Here is a 14,964-nt window from a genome sequence, read left to right as displayed (position 1 = left end):
AAATATGGTACAAACGTTCCTAGAAAATTCCAAAAACACGGATCTAAATTTAAAAAAAAAATGCAAATGTGCAACAGAAATTGGTCGAAAATTGTGCTAGACCATAAAATATAGCAATCATGAAAAAAAAACTAAGTCACAAATACTGATAAGCGTGCAAATTTGTGGTGTTGCTATTCACCATCACCAATCCAACAAATTTTTAAATATTTAAAACCAGAAAAGGCCAACATTATTTATTTTGTCAAATTTAATAATACGTTATATACACGATTAACATTGTGAAACAGTGTCATATAATAATAATAATCTTCGATCTATTACAAAATATCACATTAATTGTATATTTTTTAAACGTTTTCCCGATTAACTCTATCAGTTTCGATGGTTCCATCAAATTTAATTGGTACTTAAGAAAATATCCCCAACCTTTTTAAGAGCTAAGAACAAAACTAAATCTGGGGGGGGGGTAAAGGGGTCACTAAAAATAGTATCACGAATCGTCGCCCAACCCTGCTTCCTCGTCGTCGTTGTCGAGCTTGGTCGTCTCGGCACTGCAGATCCGGCACTTGCAGCAAACTATGCAGGGAGCGGCCAACAGCAGGAGCGGCGATGCCACCAGTAGTAAAATTCCGAACCCAGCGAAAATGCCAATCACCTGAGTCCGGTGCCAGATCACCGAAGCGCGCGAATGTCCTAGCTTGTTCTTGCACGGACCCTTGTCGTAATGTCTAAGCAAAAAGTCGTCCTGCAACAATACATCGCGATGCTCATGTGTCCGCTCAGCTTAGGCAAACAAAAAATGGTCGGCCTCAAAAGCAAAAAAATTGGTCGGGTGTACCTTACACACCATACAGAGAGTTCTAATCGAACGAGAGACGACAATAGCCAACCCAGTTTTCTATGCACATGATTGGAGAACCCGGACATAACCGCCAAATGCTCCAACCCGCTAGTTTGTTTATTAGTCTGAGAGAGCTTATCTCGGGTTGTCGAAGTGTGCTTATTAGCCAAATAGGCTTTCTTAGTTCTTTAATTTTCAGACTTGCATTAGTAAAAGTCTATTCTATTTTTCTCAACTAACCGGTAAGCCAATAATTTTCTTCACTTTGCCTTTATATAAAATATCAAAATTTTCTCTTACTCTATAACCCTACTTATCAGCTGGCAAACAACTTTCTCTCAGTCACCAATAGGTATAAACGTCAAATGAAGCAATCGAGCTGAAAATAAGATCACGAAAAATAGACACCCCCCCCCCATTTTAAAAAGTCGCTGTCGCCTCTCGTTAGATTGGAGTCCTCTGGTACGGTTTTTGGTTTTACGAGTTACATTCTTTGTTAATAAAGCTAGAGTGTTATCTATCAGGGTAGAGTAATAAAATAGGAAATTGTAAATTCAACACCCATAAATAGGCTTCGTTGTTATTTTTGACCCTCATACCTGATTGGTAACTGAATAAAAGTATGATACTCTAGTGACAGATTATCTATAACATACTTACAGTAGCGCATATTTTAATGAATTAATATATCCAATAATTCATTTAACATATCCAGAATAATATATCTTTTTTATAATGTTTAATAAAGAACAGGGGTACCTAACAACTATGCACACAATGTCTAATTTTTATTTTGTTAAATTAAAATTCTCTCCTTCTTACGAGTGTTCTAGTTAATACTAGATTGAACCAATCCTTTTACCAACGTTTCCATCTTCCTAAACAATCATTACAAGATTTATTTGGTCCTCCAGATGGGTTTTTGAAAGTTTTTGTCTATATTTGCTTTTTCTTCCCCACTCTTTTTGGCAATAAAATAGGTTTTACTTCGGGTATTACTTGAAGTGATCCTACGCAATCGCATATTGGAATTGTCATTGATTATCATAGGCAATAAACAGTCTCAATATGTTTTCAAATAGGGCAGGTAAGTGAAGTCCTTAAAACGCTACATGTTAAGGCCCTGGGTGTGGAAAACAGAAATACCAGGGAAATTCCATTTTGTAGCTATTGCGAAACTCGCATCTTTTTATCTTTACTGATAAGTGCAAAATTGATATCCCGCACTCAGCCTATCAGTTTGTAAAATTTCCGTTGCAGCTGGTTAATAAAATAGAAAACACTCACGTCCAAACTCGCAAGGCAGTACCAGCAAAAGACGTGCTTGCAACGTTTGCACATCATCTGAGCGCAGCCTTCGTCCTTTTCGATCGGCACGCCGCACATCGGGCAACACTTGATGAGATCCGAGTCGAACGGTATGCCGATGTCGGGATTGGCCCGCCCCTCACTCGCCAGCCGTCGCCCGTACTCGTCGCAGGTGGAGCCCGCGTGCCACTCGAGTTTGCAGTTGCTACAAAAGTCGGTCGAGCACGTCGGGCAAAAGACACTCTGCGGCGAGCAAGGCTGCGACGGGCACAGGTTACAGACTGTCTCGCAGCCCGCCCTTGGACACCAGCAACGGTTCTTGTCGAGCTCCACCTCTGTAAAATGCAAGTGCAAAAACTCGCTTAATATAGGCGAATTTATTGTGGTGCTACTGACAATAAACAAATGTGGCCGTTTGGAAGTATCTAACATATGAAGAGTACAAGGCAAAAAAGATGAGAGTCAATTTTTTGCCCAAACAAGACTAGCAGCTATTTCGTACAATATATCGGCTAAAGAATACTATCCACCTATAAGAAATGGCTAAAAAGATAACAATAATAATAATAATACTTTTTCAATGTTACACTTACCACGATTAAGTCGGTACTTTTTGTGCTTCTGCAGCTTGTCGGTGCCGACCAGAGCTCCGATCTCATCCTCGTGGAGGACACCCTGCGCGGGACACTGCGCGTCGGGACAAGAAATGTCGTACGCGCCTTCGGCTATTTCGAACTCGACGTACGTCTTCATACACTCGCCGCAGAACGAGCAGTTGCACTGCGCGATTCGCACGATCCCGTGGGCGGGCACTTCGGACAGGCACAGCTTGCACAAGACGGGCGGGGCAGCGGGAGCGGCGGTCATTTTGGTGCCGGAGGCGAGCCGCACGAACCCGCCGTTACTCGAGTCGAGCGAGTAGCGCGAGCCGGACGCGAGCGTCAACAGGCTCGAGCATCGCGAGCACATGCGATGCGACTGCCCGTAGTCCGGCCGCACCCTTAGCCGATTCAGCGGTTGCAGCGGCTCGATGGAAGACGACGAAGACGCCGACCTATGATAAAGTCCGTCTCAATAGAGAAGAGCCCAGTGACGTTAGATGCGCAGAAGGCGAATTCGGAAACAGCAACCAGCTGTCGTTCGAAAACACGGCCGCCATTGGCATGGATCAAGTGGTTTCGGTTGTTTACGTTTCGTGGCTGTGTTTGTGGGTGCTTATATTTCGTTCATTTTTTTAGAGTATTATTTTTGCTTGTAGTGTCATTGTTAAGGTGTAAGGCATTTTAATAAAATAATATTATTTGCGCCAAACCGGTACAACTTTAATACAATAAATTTAAAATTTTGCACTTGTTTACACGTTTTGCTTAAAATTAGAAACTAAATATAATATATTTTTTTATAAATCAAGTTAAAACTTAAGCCGAAACTAGTGCTTGAAGTAATTTGTAATTTTGTCAACGTTTTTTTTTTTATTAAATTTAAGTACCTGTTCTACTTACTGATGTCCAAAAGCAGTGTGTTTTATATATGAAGTGAGTAAAAATGTTTTCTTTTTAAATTATTTCTTTAAATGGAGCCAAAGAAACTTGCAAAGAAGGGACAAGTGGTCCATAGTTCGGGAAGGGAAATTGTGGCCAATGTATCGAATTTTATGCATATGGAAGCAGAAGAAGGATTAAGTATTTATTTAAAAAAATCACATCTATCTCTTTTAAAATTTGTTGGCTTAAAATAATATATGTATACTTTTCAGGGAATGTAAGGGGTGTTTTTTTATTATTATTATTATTTTCGAAATAAAATTGCACTATTTGTAAACGTTGTTCAGGCGTGAATCTATTCATGATGAATGGCCAAATTAAATTGAGAATAAATCACTTGACAGCTGTTAAATCGGTCGCCATCTTGAACAGTAATGCCAACTTAAAGTACTATACATCGAAAAAAAACACCCATTACTTTGGAAGCTAGAAATTTGAATCTTGAATCTATAAAGACAAACAGGCAGACGCTTTACTTTCTTACTAGCATAAAGACAAAACCTTCAAAAATAACATTATGAGTATTATTGTGAAGACGTTATTTACAAGCTTATTTATACTCATACAGGAATAGGAACAAAATACTCACATAACTCAAGGTGATTTACATTATTCCCCTTAAGTGATTTAATTATTAAACTTATTACCATCGTAATATGTGGAACTGTCATCAAATTATAAAATCTAAAATTTACCATATCAAAATCTGTAAACTAAGACCGAAGAACATTGAACAACGGCATATTATGCGATGAGTTTGATAAGCTCCATTTTAGTCATGACTTTGAATTGGTACATGCGAATGAGTACTCAATCAACGAATAAGAAAAGAGAAGAAGTTATAATAATAGTGATTGGCCAGTTTTTTTTGCTAAAAATAGCTCCTTTCTATATAATATTATTATCTGCATGAGGTGATTCAATTTCTCGTTCATAACTACTTATTAGAATTAATGAAGATTTAAATAGAATGAGGTTCACGTCCACATAGCACCGGTTTTGTCTGCATTGGGTAAGCCGTTAATACAGTACTCAATAAGACAAAAATTTTACCAACAAATACCCAAATTGAGTATAAAGTAAATTTCTCGTTTTATGTCACTAATAAATGAGAGCGCTTTACCTAGAACTGCTCAGATTTATCACGTCTCTATTTCTAACTGGTGCCGAGAGGGTGATAATAAAATGGAGGATACCGTCCAATCAAATTAAAGGGTCCGCCATAGGTGTAAGTAAAAAATGAACATATAAACTGGGAAATATTACAGGTAGGTAACGAACATTGATAAATATTCCTAATTTTAGTAGTGTTATGATAAAAACTATGAAAATTGCTTGTTAAACTTTCATGGAAAGTTAGTCGACGGGTATTACAGTACTAAATAACAACTAGTAGCTCGCAGAAACAAGTAAAATTGAAAACATTCAAATCTAATGTAAGTTTAATTGACATCTAAACGTCATTTTCATCTACAAAAACTAAATTAAAGCTAAATAGAAATGGTTAACCATTCAAATAGACCTTTTATGCTGCCGTATCGTAAATTATTTTGAAAAACTGGCAACGTTGCGTAAATCTCTGCCAACAACTGCCGTCCGTATTCCGTGACCATCTTGGTAACGATTGAAGTTTCCTGGTTAAGTGATTAAGTAAACTCGTTTTTTCTCGGAAACGGTAATTTATTGCGTTTTGGTACTCGAAGGCTTATTTTAAATGCTTGTTGTGGTCAGGTTCGCGAGAGCGATTATGATTTTACACTGATACTTTACTTTTTTTTCTCCCATACACGGGTATATTTTTCATTTTTTTTTACTCAAGTGCTCTTTTAGGCAGAGAAGTTTCCGAAAAATAGTGTGGCCACTTAGAGAAAACTAGTAAAAAGAGAGTGCCGAATAAGATGAGAATAATCGGGGTGCTATTATACTATGCCTGTAGGCAACTCAGGATGTCCCAAATAAGAAGAAAGTTACGAGTAATGTATGCTTTTTGATCTATATCTGTACCCGCTGATAGTTCATTGGGTATTTACTGACCAAAATGAATTCATGTTTGACACAGAACATAGGAAAGCTTTTTTTTTCAGATTTGTTTAGTTTACATTTTTAAAGAATAGATGAAAAACTTAGTTGTTATAATCCAGCTTAACTGCACCATTATATTTTTCTAAAATTCTGTGCTCATTCAAATTACCCGCCATCTAACATCAAAAAATTAATTCGCTCCGCTCTCTGTTTTATTAATTTTCTCTATGTGTGGCTCTTTTGGACTTAAGTGGCGAGTTTACCTGAGGATGCCGGTGAGCGCGAGTACGGTTTCGCATTTCCGCAGACTTGCTAGGCTGGTAGCCGGTTTGATGACCGAAGGCACTTCGCCGTTGCCGGTCTTCACAAGGGGCGTCGCGGCGTTCGAATTCTCGCCGTTTCGGCCACCCGCGCCCCGCCCTTTCGACAGCAACGACTTAAGACTGGGCATCGCAGCTTGGGTCGCCGCGGGTACCGCAGTTTCGATGAACGAGTGCCTCGTATTCGGTTCGGCCGGTGGATTTTGGATCGCATTGGTGTGCGTTGGTACTGGGGTCGACGTCGAATGACGGCCGCCGCCTTTCGTCGGACGGATCCTAGGCGCTGACGGATCTAGCAGCGAAACGTATTCCGCCACTTTTTCTGGAAATTAGGCTGACGATATTATGCTTGCGCATTATATTCATTTTAACAATGTGTTGCCGGAGGTAGAAATCAGAATAATATTTTTATATATTCAACGGCATAGATAAATTGGAATCTTTCATAGGCGTGTCGGATAAAGGTTCGATGTGCGCATAGTTTCAAGGGAAAAATGCATTTTCATTTTTCCGCCAGAGGTCTCCTTGAATTGTAAAATCGCCAATACTTTTGACTTTTGAGCATGGCGAGTTAATGACGTTTTGAGTTTCAAGTATGTTTGTAGTCTTTGTTGGCATAATAAATAATCCTGGTCTAGTGATAAGTTTAAGACCCTTCTTGCCAATGACATTATAAAAGCTGTTCGTAAAATACCTAGAAACTTGCACTCAACATAAACAATCATTTATGTAAGGTCAACCTTCTACGCTGGACACTGTTTTGGCCATGGAATTGGTTTATACAATGTGAAAGCTGTGTAATATTTATTTGACTCATTCAGCTTAAATTCATCGATATGGTTTAGAGTAATTTAAAAATAAATCGCAAAATTGATATATAAACGGTCGAATGCAACCTGAGAATGACAAATCGTGACAGAACCAGTAAACTCGATCTAAATGGGAAACAAATTGATTTGGTGAGGTAAATTTTATTTAGACGGAGACGGATAGTGATGGGGATTTTTTTCTTTATCGTACACGTTATATTAATGGCCATGCCCCTAGAATATCTTACTGATTTCATGCTTTTCGGTATTTTTAAGGATATGCTGTTGCATATGGTTGCAGCAATTGGCAAAAGAAAGTTTATATATATATATATATATATATATATATATATATATATATATATATATATATATATATATATATATATATATATATATATATATATATATATATATATATATATATATATATATATATATATATATATATATATATATATATATATATATATACTATATGACACTATATTCCGGGATATCATCCGTTCGCTTGTTGAACTCCGACTGGAATCGTGCAGACGTTTCGCCAAAATCTCACTTGGCATCTTCAATGCTCGCGCTCCGAAAACACTTCGAACACTGTTCGAGCGAGCATTGAAGATGCCAAGTGAGATTTTGGCGAAACGTCTGCACGATTCCAGTCGGAGTTCAACAAGCGAACGGATGATATCCCGGAATATAGTGTCATCACATTTTTCCATCCGTGAATCAATACGTGAAAATATATACATATATATATATATATATATATATATATATATATATATATATATATATATATATATATATATATATATATATATATATATATATATATATATATATATATATATATATACTTTGCCATTCTTTGATTTAGTTCGGGGTAGTTTTCCTTTGTTTGGATCGAGTTCACTGCACAGAACACCTGCAGATATTTTCCTTGCTGTTTACAACGTCTCCTTGAAATTACACGTTGATCGGGATCATCTCTTCTTTTTAATACCAGGACTACGTGGCCACGTTCAAAACGTCCTCATGGATTTTTTAAATATTTTTGTCGCCATTATAACCGGTCTATAAATTAATACCTTTGCGACACCGTTATCTGTACTAGGTAAGGTTTTCTTTTGGTTAGTAACCGGTGACCGGAAGATAAAGTCTTTAAATGTCGCGAGTAACGGACCCCATCAAACCAGATAGGGAATAGTACGTGAAAATCCATAAAAATTCCTTTGGAATCAACCAAAAAGGCCCCGAGAAGAGGCTTTCTGTAGGGAATTGATTGTTTATTACGATCACTTTTTAAAATTATTTTTATATTATGTAGGTAGGGGCAAAAGTGCTTAAGTACTGAACTGTTGCTTTTTGAAACCGACCCAACACTCTGATCAAAATAAGTGTTGAATTTAATAAAGTTCGTCATGCCAAATGTCAAAACTATAAGGTTGTTTAAAAAAATAAATTTACTGAAAATCTAACCTTGGTTTGCATGTTAAAAAAATATCTATAAAGTAATTATAATTTAAGTTATATCTATGCATAAAAGAAATTTAGGCAAAGTGTAAAGGCAGGTCATTTTTTTACAAATATAGTAAAAATGTTATTTTATACAGGCTCTACAAAACTAATCAAACTGGAGTAACTCATTTCGAACTCTATAACTTTTGCAAAAATCGAAATAAGAAAATAACAAAATAAAAATATTTGGTTTTTGTAAAAGATTTGTCACCACTGATAATTTAATTCTGGCCGCTTCAGGGCATTTGTGCATGTAAATGTGAACTTTTATTCCATTTAGTTGGCCCTGTATCGTTCATGGTTTGAAAGTGACCCATAGAATCCCATTGAAAGGCCCGCCTATGTATGAACTCGGGCATTGTTCAAAAGACTTTTATTATATTTATTGTGGCAGTTCAAGAATATTTAAATAACACATTTTATAGCAAAGATGACACACTAATATATTTGTATGATATTTATAAAAATACCATATCTATTATTCAGGGGAAGACAGCAACTATCACGTAAACGGAGTTGCGTTTATTATTTCAAAAGAAGCTGAGGAATCTGTCAAGTCGGTATCCTATGTCTCTGAGAGAGTCATTATGTGATACAACTAAATGCAAAGCCTATTGATATCAATCTCATTCAAGTACATGCAAATACAGCAGAATGTAGCGAGGATGAGATAGAAAAATTCTAAGCAGACATCAAGAGCGTCACGGACAAAATTAAGAAAAATGATATGGACGGCTTAATGTGAGATCTTATGCCAAGGTTGGAAAAGGAAGAGAAGCTAATATTGTGGGTGACTTCGGATTTGGTATACGCAACGATCAGGGAGACCGCTTTGTCGAACTCCGTAAAGAAAATAATATGTGTATTATGAACACCTTCTTTGAGTTACCACAACGCAGGTTATATACATAGGCATCGCTGGCAGATACCCCTGAAAAGCCAGTAATGAACGTTACAGAAACTCATTGCAGGCAGTCAAAAGTATGCCCGGAGCAGATGTCCCCTCAGACCATAACCTCCTTGTAGGGGACCTAAAACTTAAACTTAAGATAATCAAAAAGCACCAACCTCCTCAAAAATTAAAAGCAAAGTAACTGCAAAAAAATCACATTATAAAATACTATGGAAGATGGAATTTACACTAATGGTTCCTTACGTCAAGTACAGCCTTATTTAGAGCTGCCGCGAATGAAGTTTTGATAGTCAATATGATAGCCAACGTCCGATGACGGACGCGGAACATGAAGAAGAAGAAGAAGAAGAAGAAAAGTTTAAATTGTAGCCCACCTAATGGTATTCTGTGGTGGGAGCATTGCACACGGCGGTTTAACCTCCGTTCGCTCCCGACAGAATCCCTTGTATTCGTCCCAACAAGTTTGATATCGGTTTCCACGGTGTGGATTTAGTGTTTTGAGTGTTCAGTGTACGTTTTAAAGTGATAATTGTCGTCGGCCCCGTCGTTTTTCCCTGTTCACGCCGGTATGGAGGCCGGATGGGCCCGGATGGTCCGCGGTGGAAGCGGGGGGAAGCCGATTTTTTTGGTATCGGTTAGAATCATTTTTTGCTAGTTGAGCAAATTATTGGCTATTTTTCTTCTTTGTACGTGGTGGTCATTGACCAGAAGCGAAAATCCTCGACGGAAGTCGGCAATGGGCGAATGATCCTAGCAATCGAGCCCAACATTTTTTTGTGAAACGCATAATTGAATTGAATTAGCCCACCTAATGGGGCTATTTAATTAGATCAAATATTTTAACAGTTTTAGCGGTTAATCAATTAACCTGCATACATTGCAGAATATGACCAACTTCGTTCGTATTCTTCATAATTGTATTCGTAATTTTGCATTGTGTCATGGAAGTAGGGCAGTTGTAAACAAATGACATCGTTTAAACTATTTCTTAATTTGTAAATAATTTATTCTTGAAAAGTTACTTTTTAAAATATTATACAAAAACTTTTTGCACCTCTTTGGGCGCTGCTTTACTTTATCCCTTATTTGAAGCGCGCGCACTCGATAAGAAATTACGATTTCCCCTATTAACCAATAAAGTTCAACATTACCTAGGGCGGAATAAGGTTCCCGTTACTAAAGGTTAAACACCTCCTATAGAGGTAGTTTAAAGAGTATGCGGTGTTGTCAGTAGTGATCCCACATATTTCGAAAATTGTAAATTAAATTAAAAAATTATAAATTAAAAAAATGAAGTTTGCTTTTATTTCATTGTACTTGAACTGTACGCTTTTTAAATATTTTCTAGTTTCTTGTTTATTTTAAAAATCATCTAATACATCGACAACATCTAATCTCGTTATACCAAAGAAGTCGTTTGAATAGCCGTAAATTTTTGTAGACATTTAGTAGTTTCCTTTTTGATTTTTCAAAAATGAAAATTATTGGAAAGCGAATACAGTTTGGCGCCATGTTTTTTAAAATTATATATTCTTTTTTATACAGGCTGGTAAACCCATATACAGGAACTCATGAAGCAACTATGTAATCTTTTTTTGAGAAAGTCCATTCAACGTGCGCATGCGCGATATTTGAAATTTCGTTTTTAAGCAATGGCAGCTCTTATTGCATATACTGAAGTTGGACTCGTAAGACCATGCGGCTTTCAACAATCATCATGGCCGCTGACAGATCGTCGATGTTTCGATGCGGAACTTTTACGGCAGTATTTTTCCTGCACCTCCTATAGACCGTAATTGACAAGGGATATTTCTTATAATTGTTCTACATATTACCCAAACATCTTTTTTTCTAAGATCCTATTAGGTCCTCATATTTGCCACACTTGCTATAATTTCGTGAAAGAACAAAGTATGGAAAGCACAAAATTACATAGGTTTGCCGTACCGAGATATTGACACCAAAAATAAAAACAATTATGGCACAGGGCACAGACTTAGTTAATCAATTATTCAGAAAAATTACACCAATATAGCAACTCGGTCCATAATCCAAAGATACCTTCTCTGCGAAAAAATCATAGCCACCTACGGCGCATCAATTTTTACCGTAGTAAGGCCACTATATTATCTTATAGCTAAATGCGTAAACCAGACGCTACATTTTTTGTATTTAAAAAAAATGGTCGAGTATTGGTACCATTACCAGTTTTTTTAAACATAAATTTTTTGAATATATGATGTTTTGGGTGTTAAATTGATTTTTTCACTTTCTCCTTGCAATTTCACTGTCCTTTGCTATTTCTATGTGCAGGCTCCCTAGTTATATGCGCGTGTGTAAACCGAGATCACCCACCTTTCTTGCACGCCGTGATTTCTTTTTCGACGCCCGTGTCACCTGCGGCGCATGCGTCGTCCCTGTCCTGCAGTAGGGTTCCGTAGTCGACGTGCCAAGAACAGACCGCGCGGCGCGCTGTCGACTTTTTCGCGGCCGCGGCCGCGGCCGTAATCGCGGGCAGGTCCGCCCACGCGGCGCTAAGGCGACCAGCCCTGCGTCGCGATACGTGGGGCGTCGCCTTATCGGCTGCGCCGGCACGTAAAGAACGCGCAGCCGGCAATGTCATCTCGACGTTCACGCGGTCGGCTTTTTGGCCGGGTTACCTTTGAACAATGGGCCTAAAAGCAAAATGACAACTGTTAATATGCCATGCCTATGCCGTGGCACTGCCGACTAAGTTACCGAAGCGCAACGTACCTATGGTAACTGATAAATAATGAATAATAGGAGAAACTCATCGCGAAAAATCCACGCATCAAATTATAAGGAATCGCCACCTTTCCGCCCGGATATACTGCCTGATCGGGTTTTGCAATCACCACGTTTTTTATTTTTTTCTAATTATACCCGCAATCTATCGTTCGTAATTGCAGAATAAAAACTTTCGAACATCGCCGGTGGTGAGATTTGACGAACCGATAACCGCAATTGAAATCTCGCGTGTGGCAACGAGGCTGAAAATCGTTTGCTCGACACGGCACCGAATGTAATTCGGAAACGTCCCTGCTTCACCTTCTTCTATTGTCCCGCCACGGCGAAAGATAATCGTATTACCTAAAGCTAAATGCGATAAATAAATGATAGACGCCTATCAATTTAGCAAACGAGACGGATAGGATAATAAAGTTTATCGCAAGATTGTGTGAGACACGGTGTCAGTTTTCGTTTATTAATCAATTGTTAATTGTTTACGCGTTGTTTACCCGACACGTCTGCGGTGAGACGTGACTATCGCCAACTATTGCTTTAGCTTTTTTTTGAGACGCACGGTTTGATACAAAAATCCGATAGGTGGTGCCGAAATCGATGACCCGCTTTTGAAACAACGCGGGCGAGACGGGATTGTATTCAAAGCACGAGGGCCATGAATTAAAAAATTGAAAATGGAAATCGTAGCTTGGCTTTTGCGTGAAAAATAACTTGTTTATGTCGGTTGTGACGTCGCGCGAGTCGTGCGTGATAATTAAAAATGCCAAGATGGCTTCGAGTAGATGTCAAACGCGAGGTGAGGCCGTTATCTGTTACCGAAAAAACCCATCGCAAATTTTCGCTTGAGGATTATACAACGAATGAATTATTTATACATATCTTCCGCGGTACTTACCATTGTATACAGTTTCGAAACAAGGCGTTCGGTTTCCTTCAAGGCAATCCTGTAAAAAAAAAAATTATACGTTTGCAGCTAGAGACATTCTTGCAATCCCGTCTGAGAAAATAATATGACGTTTAAGTGACGTTATGTGCCGTTATTCCGAAAAAGTAGGCTCGGAGGTCAAGCCGACCAACTCGATGTTTTCCAGACCCTACAAATGGCGATAATAACGAGCGGCACATGAATTTAAAAAACGAAATAATACATAACAATTAACGTACCGGCATGTGTTATTGGTGACCGAATCGATCTCCTTTGGAAAAAAACTGTTCAAAACATCCGACTTGTTAGCATATCGCTATAAATATAGGCCGGAACTTGAACTCAACATAAAATTTACATGTTTTGGGTCGAAGAGTGCCGCGCCGCAAATAAAACCAAAAATTAAAATGAGTTCACTGGTTCCATTACAATGTTAAAGGATATTTGTTGCCTAAAAAATATCAAGATACTATATTTGGGTGACGTTATTTCCTTCGCAAGGGCTTGGTCTCTTGGGCAAACCATCAATTTCAATGGGTTTTATCGATGCAACTATATATAATACAGACCATAAATGGGAGTAATTTTTCGGCCTTGGGGAAATTATTAAAATACTAGTTAGCAGTTACTTGTTAATAAACCCATAAATTCACGTAAATTCAGCAAACTTTGTACGCTATTAGCATATTTATATTGGCGTAATCCGGAGCGATTTAGTTTCAAATATACCAGTGCTGCGAAAATACACGAGATTCGCACGTCACTGTACCTTCGACTTTCTCTTGGTGAGATTAACGCCGCATGTTAATGAACTTTTCCCTTTCCGTGTACCTACATTAAAAAAAATATCACCGGAAGCCGTCAAAGCCCACGGGCCTCCCAAACTGGCGCCGAACCGTGGGTCATTACCATTTTCTCTAAACCAATTTAAATACAAAAATCCCGTTTTGTTCTCATTTTGCAAAAATTATCGTATTCGTTTGTCATTCGAAAATTCCAAATTAATCAAATAAACATCCAAGTCCCGTTTGTTAATCATTTATTAGCGAAAGGTATGTAAAAACAAGATGACCGGGCGCGCCACTGACCGCGGCAGCTACGATAATTTATTTTTGTTATTCACGAATTACAAAGCTCGGAAACAAGTATAGGTAACTTGTTTGCTGTTTACCAACTAGTTTAATCTAACATAATTCAATAGTCACGTTTATCGCCCAACTTGCACGTAACTACAAAATTCGAAGGATTTCGTTTACTTTTGCATCCGCCGATTTACGTCACGGCTCAAGATAACGAAACACTAAACTTTTCGGAAGTGCAACGCCTACCTGACAATTAGTACACCATCTCTATTAGGAGTACAACACGCAAACGACACTAGTCGAACAACGCCCGGGCTTAATTCGTAATCGGCACCGAAAAAATCCCGTGTTTTGCCACGTTCCACTTATTCTATACCCTTTATTTTGTCAGTCATTTCGCACTAAGCGCTGGAATTAGATGGAAATTATTGTTAGTATCGTCGGACACCGGAACGTCGGCAACCCAACATACCACTCGATATTTACGATAATTTTCATTATACCGAAGCGGTCAAGTAACGTTTTGTTTGTGTTTGTTGGACGCCTTGGCTTGCGGCAAAGAAGAAATGACAGTCCCTGCCTGGGAAGGAGGGGGGGATCACGAAAGTTATAAACATTATCAGTGGCGTCACACAATTACCGCTGCATTGGCGGTACATATTTTTATTTAAATCTATGCTCACCTCGGAATTGTATCTTAATTTCATCGCTTTTAAGTTGCAAAACACGTCTCAAACTACTACCCCACCGACGATTAATATTTCGTTGGTAAAGAACACGCCAGACTGTCCGGCGACGTCGTGCGACGCATTAGTGCGCCGCGTAGTCGTCCAATGCCGCACCAATCGATATATCGTTCTGTCTGCAGCCCCACAGAATTTTGTTCACCCACGCCCATATGCCATATAAA

The 14,964-nt window shown here is 38.4% G+C and overlaps 1 protein-coding gene across 3 annotated transcripts; it reads right to left on the bottom strand.

The window, feature by feature from the left end:
* Positions 1-202: 202 nt before the first annotated feature.
* LOC132698217 (uncharacterized) lies at positions 203-14,847 on the bottom strand. 3 transcript variants are annotated; one of them, XM_060664171.1, is made up of 8 exons: positions 14,527-14,614; positions 14,301-14,462; positions 12,943-12,991; positions 11,637-11,956; positions 5,982-6,360; positions 2,746-3,206; positions 2,132-2,487; positions 203-748 (listed from the first exon to the last, which is right to left on the bottom strand). In XM_060664171.1, exons 4-8 carry the CDS (start codon positions 11,902-11,904, stop codon positions 494-496), a joined length of 1,719 nt encoding a protein of 572 aa, XP_060520154.1. In that variant the 5' UTR covers positions 11,905-11,956; positions 12,943-12,991; positions 14,301-14,462; positions 14,527-14,614; the 3' UTR covers positions 203-493. The 3 variants fall into 3 exon arrangements, with proteins under 3 accessions (XP_060520154.1, XP_060520155.1, XP_060520153.1); XM_060664172.1 differs by lacking the exons at positions 14,301-14,462; positions 14,527-14,614 and adding an exon at positions 14,738-14,847; XM_060664170.1 differs by having other exon boundaries at positions 14,301-14,607.
* Positions 14,848-14,964: the final 117 nt, after the last annotated feature.

This window comes from Cylas formicarius, unplaced genomic scaffold, assembly GCF_029955315.1.
Source record: "Cylas formicarius isolate icCylForm1 unplaced genomic scaffold, icCylForm1.1 PGA_scaffold_2__14_contigs__length_35257938, whole genome shotgun sequence".
In the NCBI taxonomy this organism is placed as follows: Eukaryota; Metazoa; Arthropoda; class Insecta; order Coleoptera; family Brentidae; genus Cylas; species Cylas formicarius.
Note: the sequence above shows the minus strand (reverse complement) of the source record. Positions and strands in the feature narration are given on the sequence as shown.